The sequence below is a fragment of the Bos taurus genome, chromosome 3, assembly GCF_002263795.3.
Source record: "Bos taurus isolate L1 Dominette 01449 registration number 42190680 breed Hereford chromosome 3, ARS-UCD2.0, whole genome shotgun sequence".
Classification (NCBI taxonomy): domain Eukaryota; kingdom Metazoa; phylum Chordata; class Mammalia; order Artiodactyla; family Bovidae; genus Bos; species Bos taurus.
Genome location: NC_037330.1, coordinates 80,681,680 through 80,699,814, shown reverse-complemented (window position 1 = coordinate 80,699,814; position 18,135 = coordinate 80,681,680). Strand labels below are relative to the sequence as shown.

The following is an 18,135-nucleotide window of genomic DNA, read 5'->3' as shown; positions in this document are numbered from 1 at the left end:
AAGAGAGTTCCAGAAAAACATCTAGTTCTGCTTTACTGACTATGCCAAAGCCTTTGACTGTGTGGATCACAATAAACTTTGGAGAATTCTGAAAGAGATGGGAATACCAGACCACCTGACCTGCCTCTTGAGAAATTTGTATGCAGGTCAGGAAGCAACAGTTAGAACTGGACATGGAACAACAGACTGGTTCCAAATAGGAAAAGGAGTCCGTCAAGGCTGTATATTGTCACCCTGCTTATTTAACTTCTATGCAGAGTACATCATGAGAAACGCTGGACTGGAAGAAACACAAGCTGGAATCAAGATTGCCGGGAGAAATATCAATAACCTCAGATATGCAGATGACACCACCCTTATGGCAGAAAGTGAAGAGGAACTAAAAAGCCTCTTGATGAAAGTTAAAGAGGAGAGTGAAAAAGTTGGCTTAAAACTCAACATTCAGAAAATGAAGATCATGGCATCCGGTCCCTTCACTTCATGGGAAATAGATGGGGAAACAGTGGAAACAGTGTCAGACTTTATTTTCTTGGGCTCCAAAATCACTGCAGATGGTGACTGCAGCCATGAAATTAAAATACGCTTACTCCTTGGAAGGAAAGTTATGTCCAACCTAGATAGCATATTCAAAAGCAGAGATATCACTTTGCCAGCAAAGGTCTGTCTAGTCAAGGCTATGGTTTTTCCTGTGGTCATGTATGGATGTGAGAGTTGGACTGTGAATAAAGCTGAGCACCGAAGAATTGATGCTTTTGAACTGTGGTGTTGGAGAAGACTCTTGAGAGTCCCTTGGACTGCAAGGAGATCCAACCAGTCCATTCTGAAGGAGATCAGCCCTGGCATTTCTTTGCAGGGAATGATGCTAAAGCTGAAACTCCAGTACTTTGGCCATGTCATGAGAATAGTTGACTCATTGGAAAAGACTCTGATGCTGGGAGGGATTGGGGTCAGGAGGAGAAGGGGATGACAGAGGATGAGATGGCTGGATGGCATCACTGACTCGATGGACGTGAGTCTGAGTGAACTCCGGGAGTTGGTGATGGACAGGGAGGCCTGGCATGCTGCAGTTCATGGGGTCTCGAAGAGTCGGACACAACTGAGTGACTGAACTGAACATTCAAAGGTAGTTCTAAGCAAGCAATGGCATACATAGGTGTGGCTCCTCGGAGAGACATCTGAGGTGGAAATAAAAATTTGGCGACCCCTGGCATGAAGATAGGATTTAAGTCATTGCAATAGATGTAGAAAAAACTACTGATAACATTTAATATCCATTCATAATAAAAACTCATAGCAAATAGGAATAGAAGATTCCCAAACTTAAAGAATATCTCCAGAAACCAAAAACAATCATATTCAATGGTAAAATATTTAAAAATTTCCCTATGAGATTAAAGGCAATACCAGAATCACTTTACGGCTGGAATAATGTAGCTAACTCTAACGGACTAAAAACTAAGTGAATAAAGCATTTTACAACTTTTGGGAAACAGTAAATTATATATAATATTTATATTAATTTGTATTTATATACATACATGAGCAAATATGCCAGCAAAATGTAGTATGCCAGCAAATTTGGAAAGCTCAGCAGTGGCCACAGGACTAGAAAAGATGTTTTCATTCCAATCCCCAAGAAAGAATGCCAAAGAATGTTAAAACTACTGCACAATTTTACTCATCTCATATGCTGGCAAAGTAATGCTCAAAATTCTCCAAGCCAGGCTTCAACAGTACATGAACCATGAACTTCCAGATGTTCAAGGATTTAGAAAAGGCAAAGGAACCAGAGATCAAATTGCCAGATGTTCAAGGATTTAGAAAAAGCAGAGGAACCAGAGATCAAATTGCCAACATCCGTTGGATCATCGAAAAAGCAAGAGAGTTCCAGAAAAACATCTACTTTTGCTTTATTGACTATGCTGAAGCCTTGGACTGTGTGGATCACAACAAACTGTGGAAAATTCTTCAAGAGATGGGAATACCAGACCACCTTACCTGCCTCCTGAGAAACCTATATGCAGATCAAGAAGCAACAGTTAGAACTGGACATGGAACAAAATACTGGTTCCAAATTGGGAAAGGAATAAGTCAAAGCTGAATATTGTCACCCTGCTTATTTAATTTATATGCAGAGTACATCATACAAAATGCTGGGCTGGATGAAGCACAACTTGGAATCAAGATTGCCCAGAGAAATATCAATAACCTCAGATATGCAGGTGACACCACCCTTATGGCAGAAAGTGAAGAGGAACTCAGAAGCCTTTTGATGAAAGTAAAAGTGGAGAGTGAAAAAGTTGGCTTAAAACTCAGCATTCAAAAAACTAAGATCATGGCATCTGGTCCCATCACTTCATGGCAAATAGATGGGGAAATAATGGAAACAGTGAGAGACTTTATTTTCTTGGGCTCCAAAATCACTGCAGATGGTGACTGCAGCCATGAAATTAAAAGACGCTTGCTCCTTGGAAGAAAAGCTATGACCAACCTAGACAACATATTTAAAAGCAGAGACATTACTTTGTGGACAGAGGTCTGTCTAGTCAAAGCTGCGGTTTTTCCAGTAGTCATGTGTGGATGTGAAAGTTGAAGAAAGCTGAGTACCTAAGAATTGATGCTTTTGAACTGTGGTGTTGGAGAAGACTCTTGAGAGTCCCTTGGACTGCAAGGAGATCCAACCAGTCCATCCTAAAGAAAATCAGTCCTGAGTATTCATTGGAAGGACTGATACTGAAACTGAAACTCCAATACTTTGGCCTGCTGATGCGAAGAACTGACTCATTGAAAAAGACTCTGATGCTGGGAAAGATTGAAGGCAGGAGGAGAAGGGGATGACAGAGAATAAAATGGTTGGATGGCATCACCAACTTGATGGACATGAGTTTGAGCAAGCTCTGGTAGTTGGTGATGAACAGGGAAGCCTGGGGTGCTGCAGTCCATGGTGACGCAGAGTTGGACCTGACTGAGCAACTGAACTGATCTGACATACATAGAGAAGTTGATTGGTTGATTGAGGGGGCGGCCTAATCTAAAATCCGGTGAGGCATACCAACAGGTTAGAAACTCAGGCAGGTGTTGATGCTACAGTCTTATTTATTTGGCTGCATTGGATCTTCCTTGTGGTGTATGGGCTTCTGTCTAATTTGGCCCAGGATCTAGAGTGTGTGGGCTCAGTAGTTGCAGCACATGAGCTTAATTGCACCATGGCCTGTGCAGTCTTAGTTCCCTAACCAAGGATAGAACCTATAGCCCCTGGGTTGGAAGATGGATTCTTAACCTCTGGTCTACCTTGGGAGCCCTGATGCTACAATCTTAAGGCAGGATTTCTTCTTCAGAATACCCTTTTTTCTCTTCAGGTCTTCAGTTGATTAGATGGGGCCCACCCATATTATTAAAGGGGATCTCCTTCACTTTAGAGTAAGCTGATTGTAGATATTAACCATATCTATAAAATACCTTTACAGCAACACCTAGATTATTGAGTTTAATAACTAGATTCTTTAGCCATGTTCACATATAAAACTAACCATCACAATGCCCTGCCTTATTAATCAAGGGAGTGCAAATCAAGAGTACAAGGAAGTATGACTTTATATCCACTAAATTGACAAAATTTAAGTATCTTCTAAGACCAAGCATTGTAAGGACTCTCATATATTGATGGGAATGTAAACTGTAATAGTCATTCTGATAGAGAAGTTGGCACTTTCTTATAAAGATGTATATATAGGACGTTCATGCCTTCAGAAATTTTTGCCCATGAACACCAGGAGATATGTAAAGTTTACAAGAAGGTGATAGTAATTGTAAATATATATATGTAAAAGTAGCAAAACAACAGCAGCCTGGAAACAAATAAAGTATTCATTGATAGAAAAGTGGATCAGTAAATCATACTGAAGTCACAGAATGGAATAAATATTCCATAGTATAAATAGTCACAGAATATTCAGTAGTGAATAAATGCGCAGTAGCCATGTGGATTGTGAGTGAATTTTAAAAACATAATATTGAGTATAAAACACAAGGCACAGAAGATTAAAATAGCATAATACCATTTTTATTAAAGCTCAGAAACAAACCAACAGAATATATTGTTAGGGAATACAGACCTGTGTGAGGACTCTAGCTATGGGGGATGGGTCAGTGAAGGAAGACATAGTGGGATAGAACAGTGTTAAGTGTGCTGTTGAACTCCTGGGTGCTTATTTCATTATAATGCCTCATATTATATGTTACAGATAATCCTTTTGTATTATCAAATCATTTTACATTTTATAAGAACATAAATAAAAATATTGGGTTGACCAAAAAGTTCATTTGGGTCCCATCTTACAGAAAAACACAGATGAACTTTTTGGCCATCCCAATATTTTTTTCATTCCAAAAAAAAAGTGAAATTTTAAAGAAGAGTGTTTTAATATATGAAAAGTTGTTTTTATAGTCTTTCTCTCTCTCTCTCTCTATATATATAGCTGATTTAAAGTCTGTGAAGGGCTTAGAAGACAATGTGATTCAGATTTAAAACTAAGGCTGGCTTTCAATCAAGAAGAGGTCCAGATGAGCTGAAACAATGGTTGTTTAACTTTTGGGGGTTTATTGTTTGACTGCTTTGAGCTGAAAGTTATTGAACCTCTTCCCAGAAAACACTTCATATGTGGAAAACTTTTCAGTTCCAGGGAGTGATGGTGAGTCTGGTCTGGAAATAGATTACTAAAGCTATCTAACAGTTACCAGTTTTAATGAGCTCATCCTACTGTAAGAAATGTATAGCAGATATTGCTAGTCAGAGGACAAAGAGTCTTCATCAAATGTGCAACTTCATTCCTTAAAGTTAGTTTGTAAATTCATAGAAGTATCCTAAAGCTACATTAGAAGAGGGAGACGTGATCTTAGTACTTTCAGTTTTGTGTGATGTGTATCATAGTCAGATTTTGGCAAATGGTTCAGGACTCTCTTTCAGGTTTTAAGTTTTTAATTTGGCCAACTTGCCAAGGCTCAAATTGAGGAGTGACCTACTTTTTCCTGGGTCAGAGCAACCAGGGCATGGGGAAAAATAATTCTTTTTTTCTTTGCAGGAAGTTTTGTAAACTTTCTGAGTTGGCGAAGTCTGTATTCCACATCTGATACATGGGAAAGCTGTGCTTAGAAATATGGGTACTTTAAAAATAAAATTTTCAACTTGCAAAAATGCATCCTTGAAAACTTAAGATCTCTCTCAGGTGGTTCTCTCAGCTAAATGAGTAATATAACATGTCATTGTTTTTGGATACTTGATAAAGTGAAGAGCGGTATCATGTTTTCTTTGGCATTTGACAGCTGTTAACTAGTGAAATGAGAGATTAGAGTTTGTGCAACTGAAAGCATACACTTGATGCCTTCAAACAAAACTGTGTCACCTTCTATATAAAGTATTCAATGAGCCTGTTAGCAAGATGTGTAGGGTATGCTATTGAGAGAGTTACGTTTTCTTAGTGAGTTTCTTACGCTGTTTTCTAAGTCCAATAAGATGTTGATGCTTACAAGATCAAAACTTATCATAGTTTTATATATAAACTATATATTGATCGTATTACCATATAATTCATCAAACAGTATTTTACACAATTGGTAAGTATATATATTTTAAAATATTGACTAATAAAGAATACTAAATTATCAACTTTACCTTTCGTATCTTTCTTATATAAAAGATGATTGTCTTTTTTTCACCCAGCTTGTTTTATACTATGCCTGTTAGGTCAGTTTCCCCACCCCCTTGCATTGGGTTGAAAGACAAAGTGTTTCTCAATTTGAAACTACCCTCTTATTTATTTTTCATTTCCAGTTGATCCCTTATTAAGGCACTAGAGCTATTGGTCTTTTAACTGTCTGTGGCAGTGTACTATTTTTAGATAATCCTAGAAGGAATAAGTCAGTATAGCATAGCGGTTAAGAGTACAGTTCCCTGGAACCTAACCAGTTGGTGAATCTACACTCAGAAATTGACTAAGTGTAAGACTTTGGCAAGTTGCTTGAATTTTCTCTCTTCTGTGGTTTCCTGTGTTTTTAATAAAAGGGTGACTTCAATGCTCTGGTACCTAGTAAAAACTGAGTGAGTGTTAAGTATAAAAATAGCAGTAATAAGAATTATTATTCTTGAATTAATTATTGATAGGTTACAGACTTAACACCCTAGCACTTATGTCTGTCTAGTGTATTTGTTTGTAGTACAGAACAGGTTGGCTGTACCACTCTCTATCTGGGTCCAAACGTCCAGTAATGCGATAGTTCAATTCCTTTAAAAAGTAATAGTGATATCTGTTGTATATTATGAGTAAAATTTTCAGGGCCTAATATCAAATGAATGGCAAATTATATTTACTTTAATGTTTATGTGAGTGCTTAGTATATTCAAAGCAATATGGGTAATATACAGATAAAATATAGTTCCTGTACTCAAGTAGTATCAATTTAATAGAAGGTATTAGAGAAATTGGGCTTCCCTGGTGGCTCAGAGGTTAAAGCATCTGCCTGCAGGAGACCTGGGTTCGATCCCTAGGTTGGGAAGATCCCCTGGAGAAGGAAATGGCAACCCACTCCAGTATTCTGGTCTGGAAAATCCCATGGACAGAGGAGCCTGGTGGGCTACAGGCCAGGGGGTCGCAAAGAGTCAGACACGACTGAGCAACTTCATTTGATTAGAGAAATAGACAAAATATAGTGTATTTTCCCAGGTGGATGGAAGTTATGATATCAGAATTTAAGAATTAAGAATGGACGAGTAATACAAGCTGAACAAACCAGAAAACCAGTTTAAACATCTTGGGGAACTGAGGGGAAAGAAATTGGGCTGCATACTATAACTTGAGGGTTATTGCTTCATTTCCAGGGATCTCTAAGTTAGGTTTTATTTTATGTTTATTTATTCTTCATATTGGTATTACCATCTACAGATATGTGTGTGCTTAGTCACTCAGTTGTGTCTGACTCTGTGACCCCATGGACTGTAGCCCACTAGGGGGATTCTCCAGGCAAGAATACTGAAGTGGTTTGTCATGCCCTCCTCCAGGGGATCTTCTCAACCCAGTGATTGAACCCAGGTCTCTCACATTGCAGGTGGATACTTTACCATCTGAGCTACTCGGGAAACCCAAGAATACTGGAGTGTGGAGCCTATCCCTTCTCCAGGGGACCTTCCTGACTCAAAGGTCCCCTTTGAGTCCCCTTTGATTTGAACCAGGGTCTCCTGCATTGCAGGCAGATTCCTGAGCTACCAGGGAAGCCCTCTACAAGTGTAATACTTGTTAAAAACTCAGTTTGTAGTACCCAAGTAGAAATGTTTAACATTTCTGTAAGAGAGGCATAAAGTATGACCAATGTTAGCATAGAGGTGATGTACTGTGGGAAAGAATTAGGAAAAAAATCTTCATAGAAAAATATTTGAGCTGGGATTTCAAAGGATGCATGTGATTCCAGGTGAATTTGGGATCTGTAGTAGTTGTTTGCCCCATGGAAGTTCAAGGTGTCAGCATAAATTCAGAATGAAGATTGTACATGGTATACTCTTGAGAGAGGAGGTGTTCATCTGAGCAGGAATGTGGGCATATGTAGGAGTATGTTGGGAGATACATTTGAAGAGGTAAGTTGGTGCCAGGTCTGGTGGGCCTTGAATGCCTTTATTTAAATGAGTGATAGAGAACCACAGAAGACTTTTACGTGGGGAATGGTGATGGTAGTGGTGGTAGGCTAATACAGATGGATTATCCACCAACTGCACTCGTGTGTTCATTGAGTTCATGTTTTGTCTCTTTCAGGAAGTTCATGATTTATTACAAGACTATGAATTAAAATACTGTTATGTGGACAGAAATAAGCGAACAGGTAAGAATTCTGTTCTAAGCACCTGATTTTATTTTAATTCTGCATGTTGCCATTATAGAGCAAAAAAGCTAAGTGTCTTTTTATTCTTAAACTAATCTCTGAATTTCTTAAACATTAAATCATATACACGTTACATAATTTATTTTCTGAAGGTAATATAATTATTCTAAATTTTAGTCACATAAATTAATGCAGCTTTAGGGAGTTCATTCTACCACATGGACACTGGTGCTGACAAGAACCACTTTAGAATCCTCCATCTAGGTTATTAGTGTCTGACCTGGCCCTGCTCACTAACCTTTCTGGACCACTGCTGGGATGCATCAGGCCAAGGAACTAACAGGGTAGGAACACAGCCTCCCTAATCAATAGGCAGGTTGCCTTAAGCCCCCTTGAGCCACCCTGGTGTCAGCCATCCTGACGCCAGGCCCTGTCCACCAGAGCAGCCAGGACCCAGTTCTACATACCAGTAGCCCTGGGACCCCTGGGGCCCTGCAGCCAGCCACCAGTGGGAAGGACCCCCTTGGGCTCTGGCTCTGCCCACCGGTGGGCTGGCTGTAGCCTCTCAACCAGCCTTATTCACCAGTGGGCAGACACCAGCCCCAAGCCCACCGCAGCCCCATAGCCTGCCATGGCAGGACCTAGCCCATCACCAGCAGTCGAGCATCAGCTCTGAGACACCTTGGACCCCTCAACCAGGTTCCCTAGAATCCAGCCCCACCTACCAGGAAGTCAATACAAGCTTTAGGACACCTAGGACTCCAGAGCCAATTGTATTGGGAACCAGCCCCACACACCGATGGACTAAAACCAGCTCAAGGATACTCAGGGCCCTTCAATTGAAGATCCTGGGACATGACTCCATCCACCAGTGAGCCATCACTAGCTCTGGGACCTCTTGGGCCCTGTAGCCAGAGACCCCAGGACACAACTCTGTCTACCAGTTGGCCAGCACAAACCCCAGAACCCAGCTTTACCTACTGGTGGGCCAGCACCAGTCCTGGGAGTCTCTGGATCCCAATCCTGTCCACCAGCAGGCAGGCCTACATCAGCCTCAGGGCCACCACATCACTGCAGCCTGCCCTGTCAGAATTTAACCAACACACAACAGGATGATATCAGCCCCAGGACCCCTCACACCCTGGCTCTGCCCACCACCAGGCCAATATCGGTTCTGGGACACCTTGTGCCCCTTAGCATGCAGGATCCAGCACCATCCACCAGTGGGTTGACACCAGATTTGGAACTCCCAGGGCACTGCAGCTGAAAAACCTGGTTGGGGGAGAGGGTGATACCTAGCTTTGTCTGCCGATGAGCTGGCACCAGCCCTGGGACACCCTGGGTCCCAGCTCCGCCCATCAGCAGGCCAACACCAGCTCTTGCACTACTTACCCAGTTGCCCAAGAATCCAGGCAGTGGAACAGCACCAGCTTTTGGACACCCCAGAACCTACAGCCAGCCATGTCAGGAAGCAGCCCCTCCACCAGCAGTCCAAAACTAAATCAGGAACCCTGGTCCTGCAACCACCCCTTTCCCAGAACTCATCTTTGCCCATGAGAGAGCCAGCACTGGCTCCTCAGCTTGTGACATGGTCCCACCAACCATCGTCAGCAGCTTCTTCACAATGCAGGGCCTGGCAACCGGCTGGACCAGGTAGCCACACCTACCGGACTTCTGCAGTGGTCAGCCTGCCACAACAGAAGGTTGCATGCAGCTCACATAGGGGGCACCCCTAGGGCGTATAGCTCTGGCGGCCAGACAGGAGTGCACTGTCAGTACACATAGGACATCTCCTACAAAAGGCCACTCCTCCCAAGTCAGGATGTAACCACCCTACCAGATACGTAGGAAAAAAAACAGCAAATTAGACAAAATGAAGTGCCAAAAGAGCCTGTTCCAAAAGAACAAGCGAGAATAAAACTCCAGTAAGAGCTATGTGAAGTGGAGATAGGCAGTCTCCTTGAGAAATCAAGGTAGTGATTGTAAAGATGATCAGAGAACTTGGGAGAAGATAGGTTATACAGAGTAAGAAGTTAGATGTTTTTAACAAAGGATCAGAAAATTTATAAAAAGAACCAAACAGAGATAAAGAATGCAGTAACTGAAATAAAGAATAGCAGGATGGTGGATTCCTTCTACTATGCCAGAAGGGATCAAAAGTAAATTAAATGATAAGAGGAATGAATCAATGAGCTGGAAGACAGGAGTGGAAATTACTGATGCTTAACAGAAAAAAGAATAAAAAGAAATGAGGACAGTTTTAAAGACCTCAGAGGCAGCATCAGGCACACTAACATTATAGAGATCCCAAAAGGAGAAGAGAGAGAAAGAGGCAGAGAACATATTTGAAGACATAATAATTGAAAAGCTTCCCTAACCTGAGAAAGAAAACAAACATTCAGGTACAGGAAGCACAGAGAGTGTCAAACAGGGCCAACCCAAAGAGGACCACAGCAAGACACTTTGTAATTAAAATGGCAAAAAATAAAGATAAAGACAGTATAAAAAGCAGCAAGGGAAAAGTAGTAAGTTATATACAAGGAAACTCCTGTAAGGCAATCAGCTGACTTTTCCACAGAAACTATGCAGGCAAGAAGGGAGTGGCACAATATATTTAAAGTGATGAAAGGGAAGAACCTACAACCAAGAATACTATAGCAAGAAAGACTTTCATTCAGATTTGATGGAGAGATTGAAAGTTTTATGGGCTTCCCTTGTGGCTCAGCTAGTGAAGAATCTACCTACAATACAGGAGACCTGGGTTCGATCCCTGGGTTTGGAAAATCCCTGGAGAAGGGAAAGGCTATCCACTCCAATATTCTGGCCTGGAGAATTCCATGGACTATGCAGTATACTGTATAGTCCATGGGGCCACAGAGAGTTAGACATGACTGAGAAACTTTCACTTTCACAGTTTTACACACAAGTAGAATCCAAAGCACCAGTTTGGATGGGTTCACAGGTATTTTTTATTAAATGTTTGGAGAAGAGTTAACATGTATCCTTCTCAAACTACTGAAAAAAAATTACAGAGGAATGAATATTTCTGAACTTATTCTACAAGGCCAGCATCACCCTGATAACAAAACCAAAGATACCACAAAAATTGAAAAGTACAAGACAGTATGCTGATGAACATGGATGTAAAAATCCTCAACAAAATATCAGCAAACTGAAAGCAGCAATACATTGAAAAGATCATATACCATAAGCAAGCAGGGCTTATTTTGGGGATGCAAGCATAGTTCAAAATCTGCAAATTAATATGATAAATATATTAAATTGAGGAATAAAAATCGTGACCATCTAAATATGCAGAAAAAGCTTTTAACAAAATTCAGCATCCATTTATGGTTAAAACTCTCAACAAAGTGGGTAAAACCCTCAACAAAGAGGGAACAGACTTCAAAATAATAAAGGCCATCTGATAAGCCATGGCTAACATCATATTTAGTGGTGAAAAGCTGAAAGCATTTCCTCTAAGATCAAGACCAAGGCAAGGATGCCCAGTATTGCCACTTTTGTCCAACATGGTATTGGAAGTCTTAGCCACAGCAGTCAGACAATAAAAAGAAGAAAAACCCAAATTAGAAAGGGAAAAGTAAAACAGATGACACATGTTATACATAGAGATTTCTAAAGATGCCACCAAAAACTCATCAATGAATTTGATACAGTCTCTTCAAGAAATGATGCTTAGAAAACTGAACAGTTCTTGTAAAAGAATGAAATTAGAGCATTTTCTCATACCATATAAAGAATTAAACTCAAAATGGATTAAAAATCTAAATGTAAGACTGGAAACCATAAGATCCTAGAAGACAACATAGGCAGAACATTCTTTGATATAAATCCCATAGCAGTATTTTTTTTGGCTATCCCTCCTAAAGCAAAGGAAGCAAAAGCAAAAATAAACAAATGGGACCTAATTAAACTTAAAAGCTTTTGCATAGTGAGGGAACCATTGATAAAATGAAAAGACAACCTACCAAATGGGAGAAATATTTGCAAATGGTATGACTGATAGGTGGTTAATATTCAAAATATATGAACAGCTCATACAACTCAATATCAAAAAAACTAAACAATCCAATTAAAATGAGCAGAAGACCTGAATAGACATTTTTCCAAGGGAGACATATAGGTGGCCAAGAGGCAAGTGAAAAGATGCTTAGCATTGCTAATCTTCAGAGAACTACAAATCAACATCACAATGAAATATCACCTCACACTTATCAATATGACTATTATTAAAAAAAAAACCCAAAAACAAACATCAGAAATATGATGAAAAGGCACTCTCATACAATGTTGGGGATTTGGATTTATACCAATGTAAATTGGTGCAGCCTCTGGAAAACAGTGTGGAGGTTCCTCGTAGAACGAAAAATTGAGCTACCGTATGATTAGCAACTCCACTCCTGGCTAAATAAGTGAAAACACTAATTCAAAAAGATACATGCACCCCAATGTTCGTATCAGTGCTATTTACAGTAGCCAAGTATGAGGCAACCTAAGCATCCATCAACAGATGAATAGATAAAGAAGAGGTGGTATACACACACACACACATATGTATATACACACACACAATGCAATACCATTCAGCCATAAAGAAAAAAATGAAATTTTGCCTTTTGCAGCAACATGGATAGACCTGCAGGGTCTTGTGCTTAGTGAAAGAGTCAGACAGAGAAAGATAAATACTGTATGTTATTGCTTATATGTGGAATCTAAAACTATAAAACTAAAACAAACGAATATGACAAAGCAGAAACAGACTCACAGATATTGAGAACAAACTAGTAGTTACCAGTGTGGAGAGGAAACAGGGAAGGGCAAGATAAGGGTAGAGGATTAAGAGGTACAAACTATTACACATAAAATAAGCTGTAAAGATACATTGTACGGCACAGGGAAGTAGCCAATATTTTATAATAATTTAAATGGAATATAATCTGTGAACATTTGAATCACTGACATACACCTAAAATGATACAATATTGTAAATCAACTATCAGTTCAGTTCAATCGCTCAGTCGTGTCCAGCTCTTTGCGACCCCATGAATCGCAGCACGCCAGGCCTCCCTGTCCCTCACCAACTCCCAGAGTTCACCCAGACTCACGTCCATTGAATCAGTGATGCCATCCAGCCATCTCATCCTCTGTCAGCCCCTTCTCCTCCTGCCCCCAATCCCTCCCAGCATCAGAGTCTTTTCCAATGAGTCAGCTCTTCACATGAGGTGGCCAAAGTACTGGAGTTTCAGCTTTAGCATCATACCTTTCAAAGAAATCCCAGGATTGATCTCCTTCAGAATGGACTGGTTGGATCTCCTTGCAGTCCAAGGGACTCTCAAGAGTCTTCTCCAACTATACCTCAATAAAAACTTAGGCAAAAAATGGAATTTTTGTAGGTTTTTTAAAAATATATATAATATTGCCAGAGCTTTATGAAGTTTTATAATGAATGTCCTAATGTTATAACATTTTAATGAGTGTTTTGAATTTGCTTAGTATTGTTCATTTTTAAGAATATATTATTGGATTTAGTGAATAAATTATGTAATTTGACCTTTAGTTATACAAATTGGGAAAATTGTTTAATTTTTCTGCATGTGTTATATCTGAGATTAAAAACCTAAATTAGATTATTTTCACTGTGTACATATGATATGTAAATATTTAAAAACATCTCTTTGAGATGACAAAAAAGTAAAGAAATGTCTGAAGGATGATATAACCATCATATGTGTGTGGGGGGGGAGGTGGGTATTTAGTCTCTAAGTCGTGATACTGACTCCCAAATTCGCAGGTTTTTGGTTTTTTTTCCTGGCTGCACTGGATCTTCACTGCTCTGTAGGCTTTCTCTAGTTACAGCACATGGAGTCTTCTCTAGTTGCAGTGCATGGCATCCCAGTGCTTGGTTGCCCCAAAGCATGTGGGATCTTAATTCCCCAAGCAGGGATTGAACCTGTGTCCCCTGCATTGGGGCTACCCTAAAGCAATGCAGGAGTTCCTGCTTTCAATGCAGGAGATGCAGGAGACTCTTTGCAACCCTATAGACTGTAGCCCACCAGGCTCCTCTGTCCATGGGATTCTCCAAGCAAGAATACTGGAGTGGGTTGCTGTGCTCTGCCCCAGGGTTTGACCCTGTAGCTCTTGCATTGCAGATGAATTCTTTACCTTTGAGCCATGGGGGAACCCTATTATGTTAGATACTTGAAACTAATTTTAATGTGTTGATTATATTTCAATTTAAAAAGACTTTGAAGTATTTTTGTCATTAAAATATTATATAGATGCTAGATCCCTAATGTAGTACTATTAAGTGAATACCTCTGATAGTACGATAAGAAATTCTGCATTTGCTTTTTGTGACTTAGAAATATAGAAAAGAACACTACAGTTAAAAATGAAATCAAGTTTTTACCTCTCTCTGACTCCATTCCCGCCATCCCTCCTTGCCAAAGGGCAAGCACTAAAAAATTTGGTGCACACTTTCCATCGGTGCCATTCCATTGTGGTATTTATTAGAGCTGTTTGCAGATTCTTTTTGTTCCTGTCATAGGGTAAATAGTGCTTCCCTGTCTCTCTTTGAAGTTACCAGTGGACATGTGATTTGGCTTTCGATGAATGAAGTGCAGTGAAAGTGACATGTATCCCCTCCAGGTAGAAGATTTCAGAGCTGGCATGTGATTGACTGCTCACCGTGCAACTTGCTAAAGTGATTGAGGAAGGTTGTATGTCCTCTTTAAACAGTCCTAGAGTGGCTATGAGCAAAGCCTCCTTCCTTCCTTTCAGCATGGGATATGCATGATGAACAAGGAGGAGAAACCCTTCTGTTTTGTTAAGTCTTTGAAATTGTGAAGTGGTTTCTTATCAAAGCATCCCAACTAATGTCTGAAATTCTATTATATGTAAAGTTAACAGTGTTGTACTTGGTGTTTTTTAAACAACATAAATGGTATTCTCCTGTATTTTTCATTTAGCAACTAAATGACCAGATGTGGGATTGTACATATAGCTTTAGTTCATTGATTTAAACTACTACATATTATTCTGTCCTGTGAATTTATCACCACTGATAAATCTGTTCATTACTAACAGGCATTTAGGAAGCTTTAACTTTTCCAGCATTTCAAAAAATACTGCAATGAGTATGCTTTTACTTTCTTTTGATAGACATTGCAGTGGTTTCTCCGCAAGTGAATTACTGGGTTTGTAAGTTATGTTCAACTTTAATGTTAAAAATATTGACAAAGGCTTTACAGCTCACTTTTAGCCAGGAATGGTGCTATTCCTACCAGCTAGGATGATAGACATCATGATTCATGGTTGATCAGGAGTATTCAAAAATGTTTTGTTTCAAGTGGAGAAAATTAACTCTAGACTAACAATGCTAAAAATTTAAAAGTGAGACCTGTAAGGATCAAGCTCATTCCCGATAACTTAAACACGACCCAGGAAAAAACCTCAAGAATATTTTCTTGAATATAAAAACATCCAGTACCCAACAAGGTAGAAATTTAGTGTCTGGTATCCAATTAAAAATGACCAGGTATGGCAAAGAAGCAGAAAAGTACAGCCCATAATGAGAAATCAATCAAAACTGACCTGGAATTGAAATAGATATATTGAAACAGTTTATAACTGTGTTTCATATGTACAAGAATTTATAGTAAAAATTGAACATATTAAATAGAGGATGGAAGATGTTAAATATACTTAATTCACACTTTTAGAAATGCAAACTACAATTTCTGGGATGAAAAATGGGATGGGTAGATGGGATTCACAGCAGAGTAGACATTGCAGAGGAACAGATCAGTGAATGTGAATACATGGAAACAGCCAAAATGAAACAGGAAAAAAGAACTGTAAAACATGAACAAAGTTATCCATGAACTATGGCCAACTTCAAAGCCCTAATATTGGAGTAATGGAGTCTCCATATGAGAGAGAAAGTAATACAGAAAAGACAGTTGAAGAATTACTAGCTGAAAATTTTCCAGATTTGGCCTGAACCCAGAGATCCTCAAAGCTTAACCAACCTTAAGCATAAAACGTGAAAAACGTACAATAAGGTACATTTGTAATCAACTTACTTGTAATTAGTGATAAAGAGAAAATCTTAAAAACAGCTGTCCCCACCAAGGACATGTTACGTTTAGATGGACAAATAGAAATATGACTACATATTTATTGGAAACAATACAAATGAGAAGACCATGGGGCAACATCTTTCTTTGCTGAAAGAAAAAAGATCAAAAAAAGATCACTTAATAAGACACTTATGAAAGATACTGAAGAAGTGACAAATAACAGAAGGTATTCCATGGTCATGGACTGGAAGAATTAACATTGTCCACACTACTGAATCTTAAAGGAAATCAACCCTGAATATTCATTGGAAGGACTGATGAATCAAGCTGAAGCTCTAATACTTTGGCCACCTGATGTGAAGAGCCAACTCATTGGAAAAGACCCTGATGCTGGGAAAGATTGAAGGCAGGAGGAGAAGGGAATGACAGAGGATGAGATGGTTGGATAACATCACTGACTCAGTGGACATGAGTTTGAGCAAACTCTGAGAGATGATGAAAGCCAGGGAATCTGGCATGCTGCAGTCCATGGGGTCACAAAGAGTCAGATATGACTAAGTGACTAGCACAACACCACCACCACTCTACTTGATGGGAGAAAATATTTGCAAATTATATCTGATAAGGAGCTAATATCCATAATACCTAAAGAACTCATACAACTCAATAGCAAAAGAATAATATAATTAAAAACCTGGCAGAGGATATCTAAAGAGACATTTTTCCAAATTAGGCATACAGGTGGGCAACAGATTCATGGAGAGGTGTTCAATATCACTAATCATCAGTTCAGTCAGTCAGTTCAGTCGCTCAGTCGTGTCCGACTCTTTGCAACCCCATGAATCGCAGCATGCCAGGCCTCCCTGTCCATCATCAACTCCCGGAGTTCACCCAGACTCACATCCATCAAGTCAGTGATGCCATCCAGCCATCTCATCCTCTGTCATCCCCTTCTCCTCCTGCCCCCAATCCCTCCCAGCATCAGGGTCTTTTCCAGTGAGTCAACTCTTCGCATGAGGTGGCCAAAGTACTGGAGTTTCAGCTTTAGCATCATTCCTTCCAAAGAAAGCCCAGGGCTGATCTCCTTCAGAATGGACTGGTTGGATCCCCTTGCAGCCCAAGGGACTCTCAAGAGTCTTCTCGAACGCCACAGTTCAAAAGCATCAATTCTTCGGCACTCAGCCTTCTTTACAGTCCAACTCTCACATCCATACATGACCACAGGAAAAACCATACCTTGACTAGACGAACCTTTGTTGGCAAAGTAATGTCTCTGCTTTTGAATATGCCATCTAGGTTGGTCATAACTTTCCTTCCAAGGAGTAAGAGTCTTTTAATTTTGTGGCTGCAGTCACCATCTGCAGTGATTTTGGAGCCCCCAAAAATAAAGTCAGCCACTGTTTCCCCATCTATTTCCCATGAAGTGATAGGACCGGATGCCATGATCTTCGTTTTCTGAATGTTGAGCCTTAAGCCAACTTTTTCACTCTCCAGTTTCACTTTCATCAAGAAGCTTTTTAGTTCTCTTCACTTTCTGCCATAAGGGTGGCGTCATCTGCATATCTGAGGTTATTGATATTTCTCCTGGCAATCTTGATTCCAGCCTGTGCTTCTTCCAGTCCAGCGTTTCTCATGATGTACTCTGCATATAAGTTAAATAAGCAGGGTGATAATATACAACCTTGACGTACTCCTTTTCCTATTTGGAACCAGTCTGTTGTTTCATGTCCAGTTCTAACTGTTGCTTCCTGACCTGCATATAGGTTTCTCAAGAGGCAGGTCAGGTGGTCTGGTATTCCCATCTCTTTCAGAAGTTTCTACAGTTTATTGTGATCGACACAGTCAAAGGCTTTGGCATAGTCAATAAAGCAGAACTAGATGTTTTTCTGGAACTCTCTTGCTTTTTCCATGATCCAGCAGATGTTGGCAATTTGATCTCTGATGCCTCTGCCTTTTCTAAAACCAGCTTGAACATCAGGAAGTTCATGGTTCACATATTGCTGAAGCCTGGCTTGGAGAATTTTGAGCATTACTTTATTAGCGTGTGAGATGAGTGCAATTGTGCGGTAGTTTGAGCATTCCTTGGCATTGCCTTTCTCTGGGATTGGAATGAAAACTGACCTTTTCCAGTCCTGTGGCCACTGCTGAGTTTTCCAAATTTGTTGGC

General features: G+C 39.9%; 1 protein-coding gene across 2 annotated transcripts in view; it reads left to right on the top strand.

The window, feature by feature from the left end:
• Positions 1 to 18,135, top strand: part of RAVER2 (ribonucleoprotein, PTB binding 2) — a 137,370-nt gene that overhangs the window by 21,552 nt on the left and 97,683 nt on the right. For both annotated transcript variants that reach the window (XM_010803475.4, XM_010803474.4), the window contains exon 2: positions 7,800 to 7,866. In XM_010803475.4, the coding sequence (XP_010801777.1) occupies positions 7,800 to 7,866 (67 nt within the window). The remainder of the gene's footprint in view (positions 1 to 7,799; positions 7,867 to 18,135) is intronic.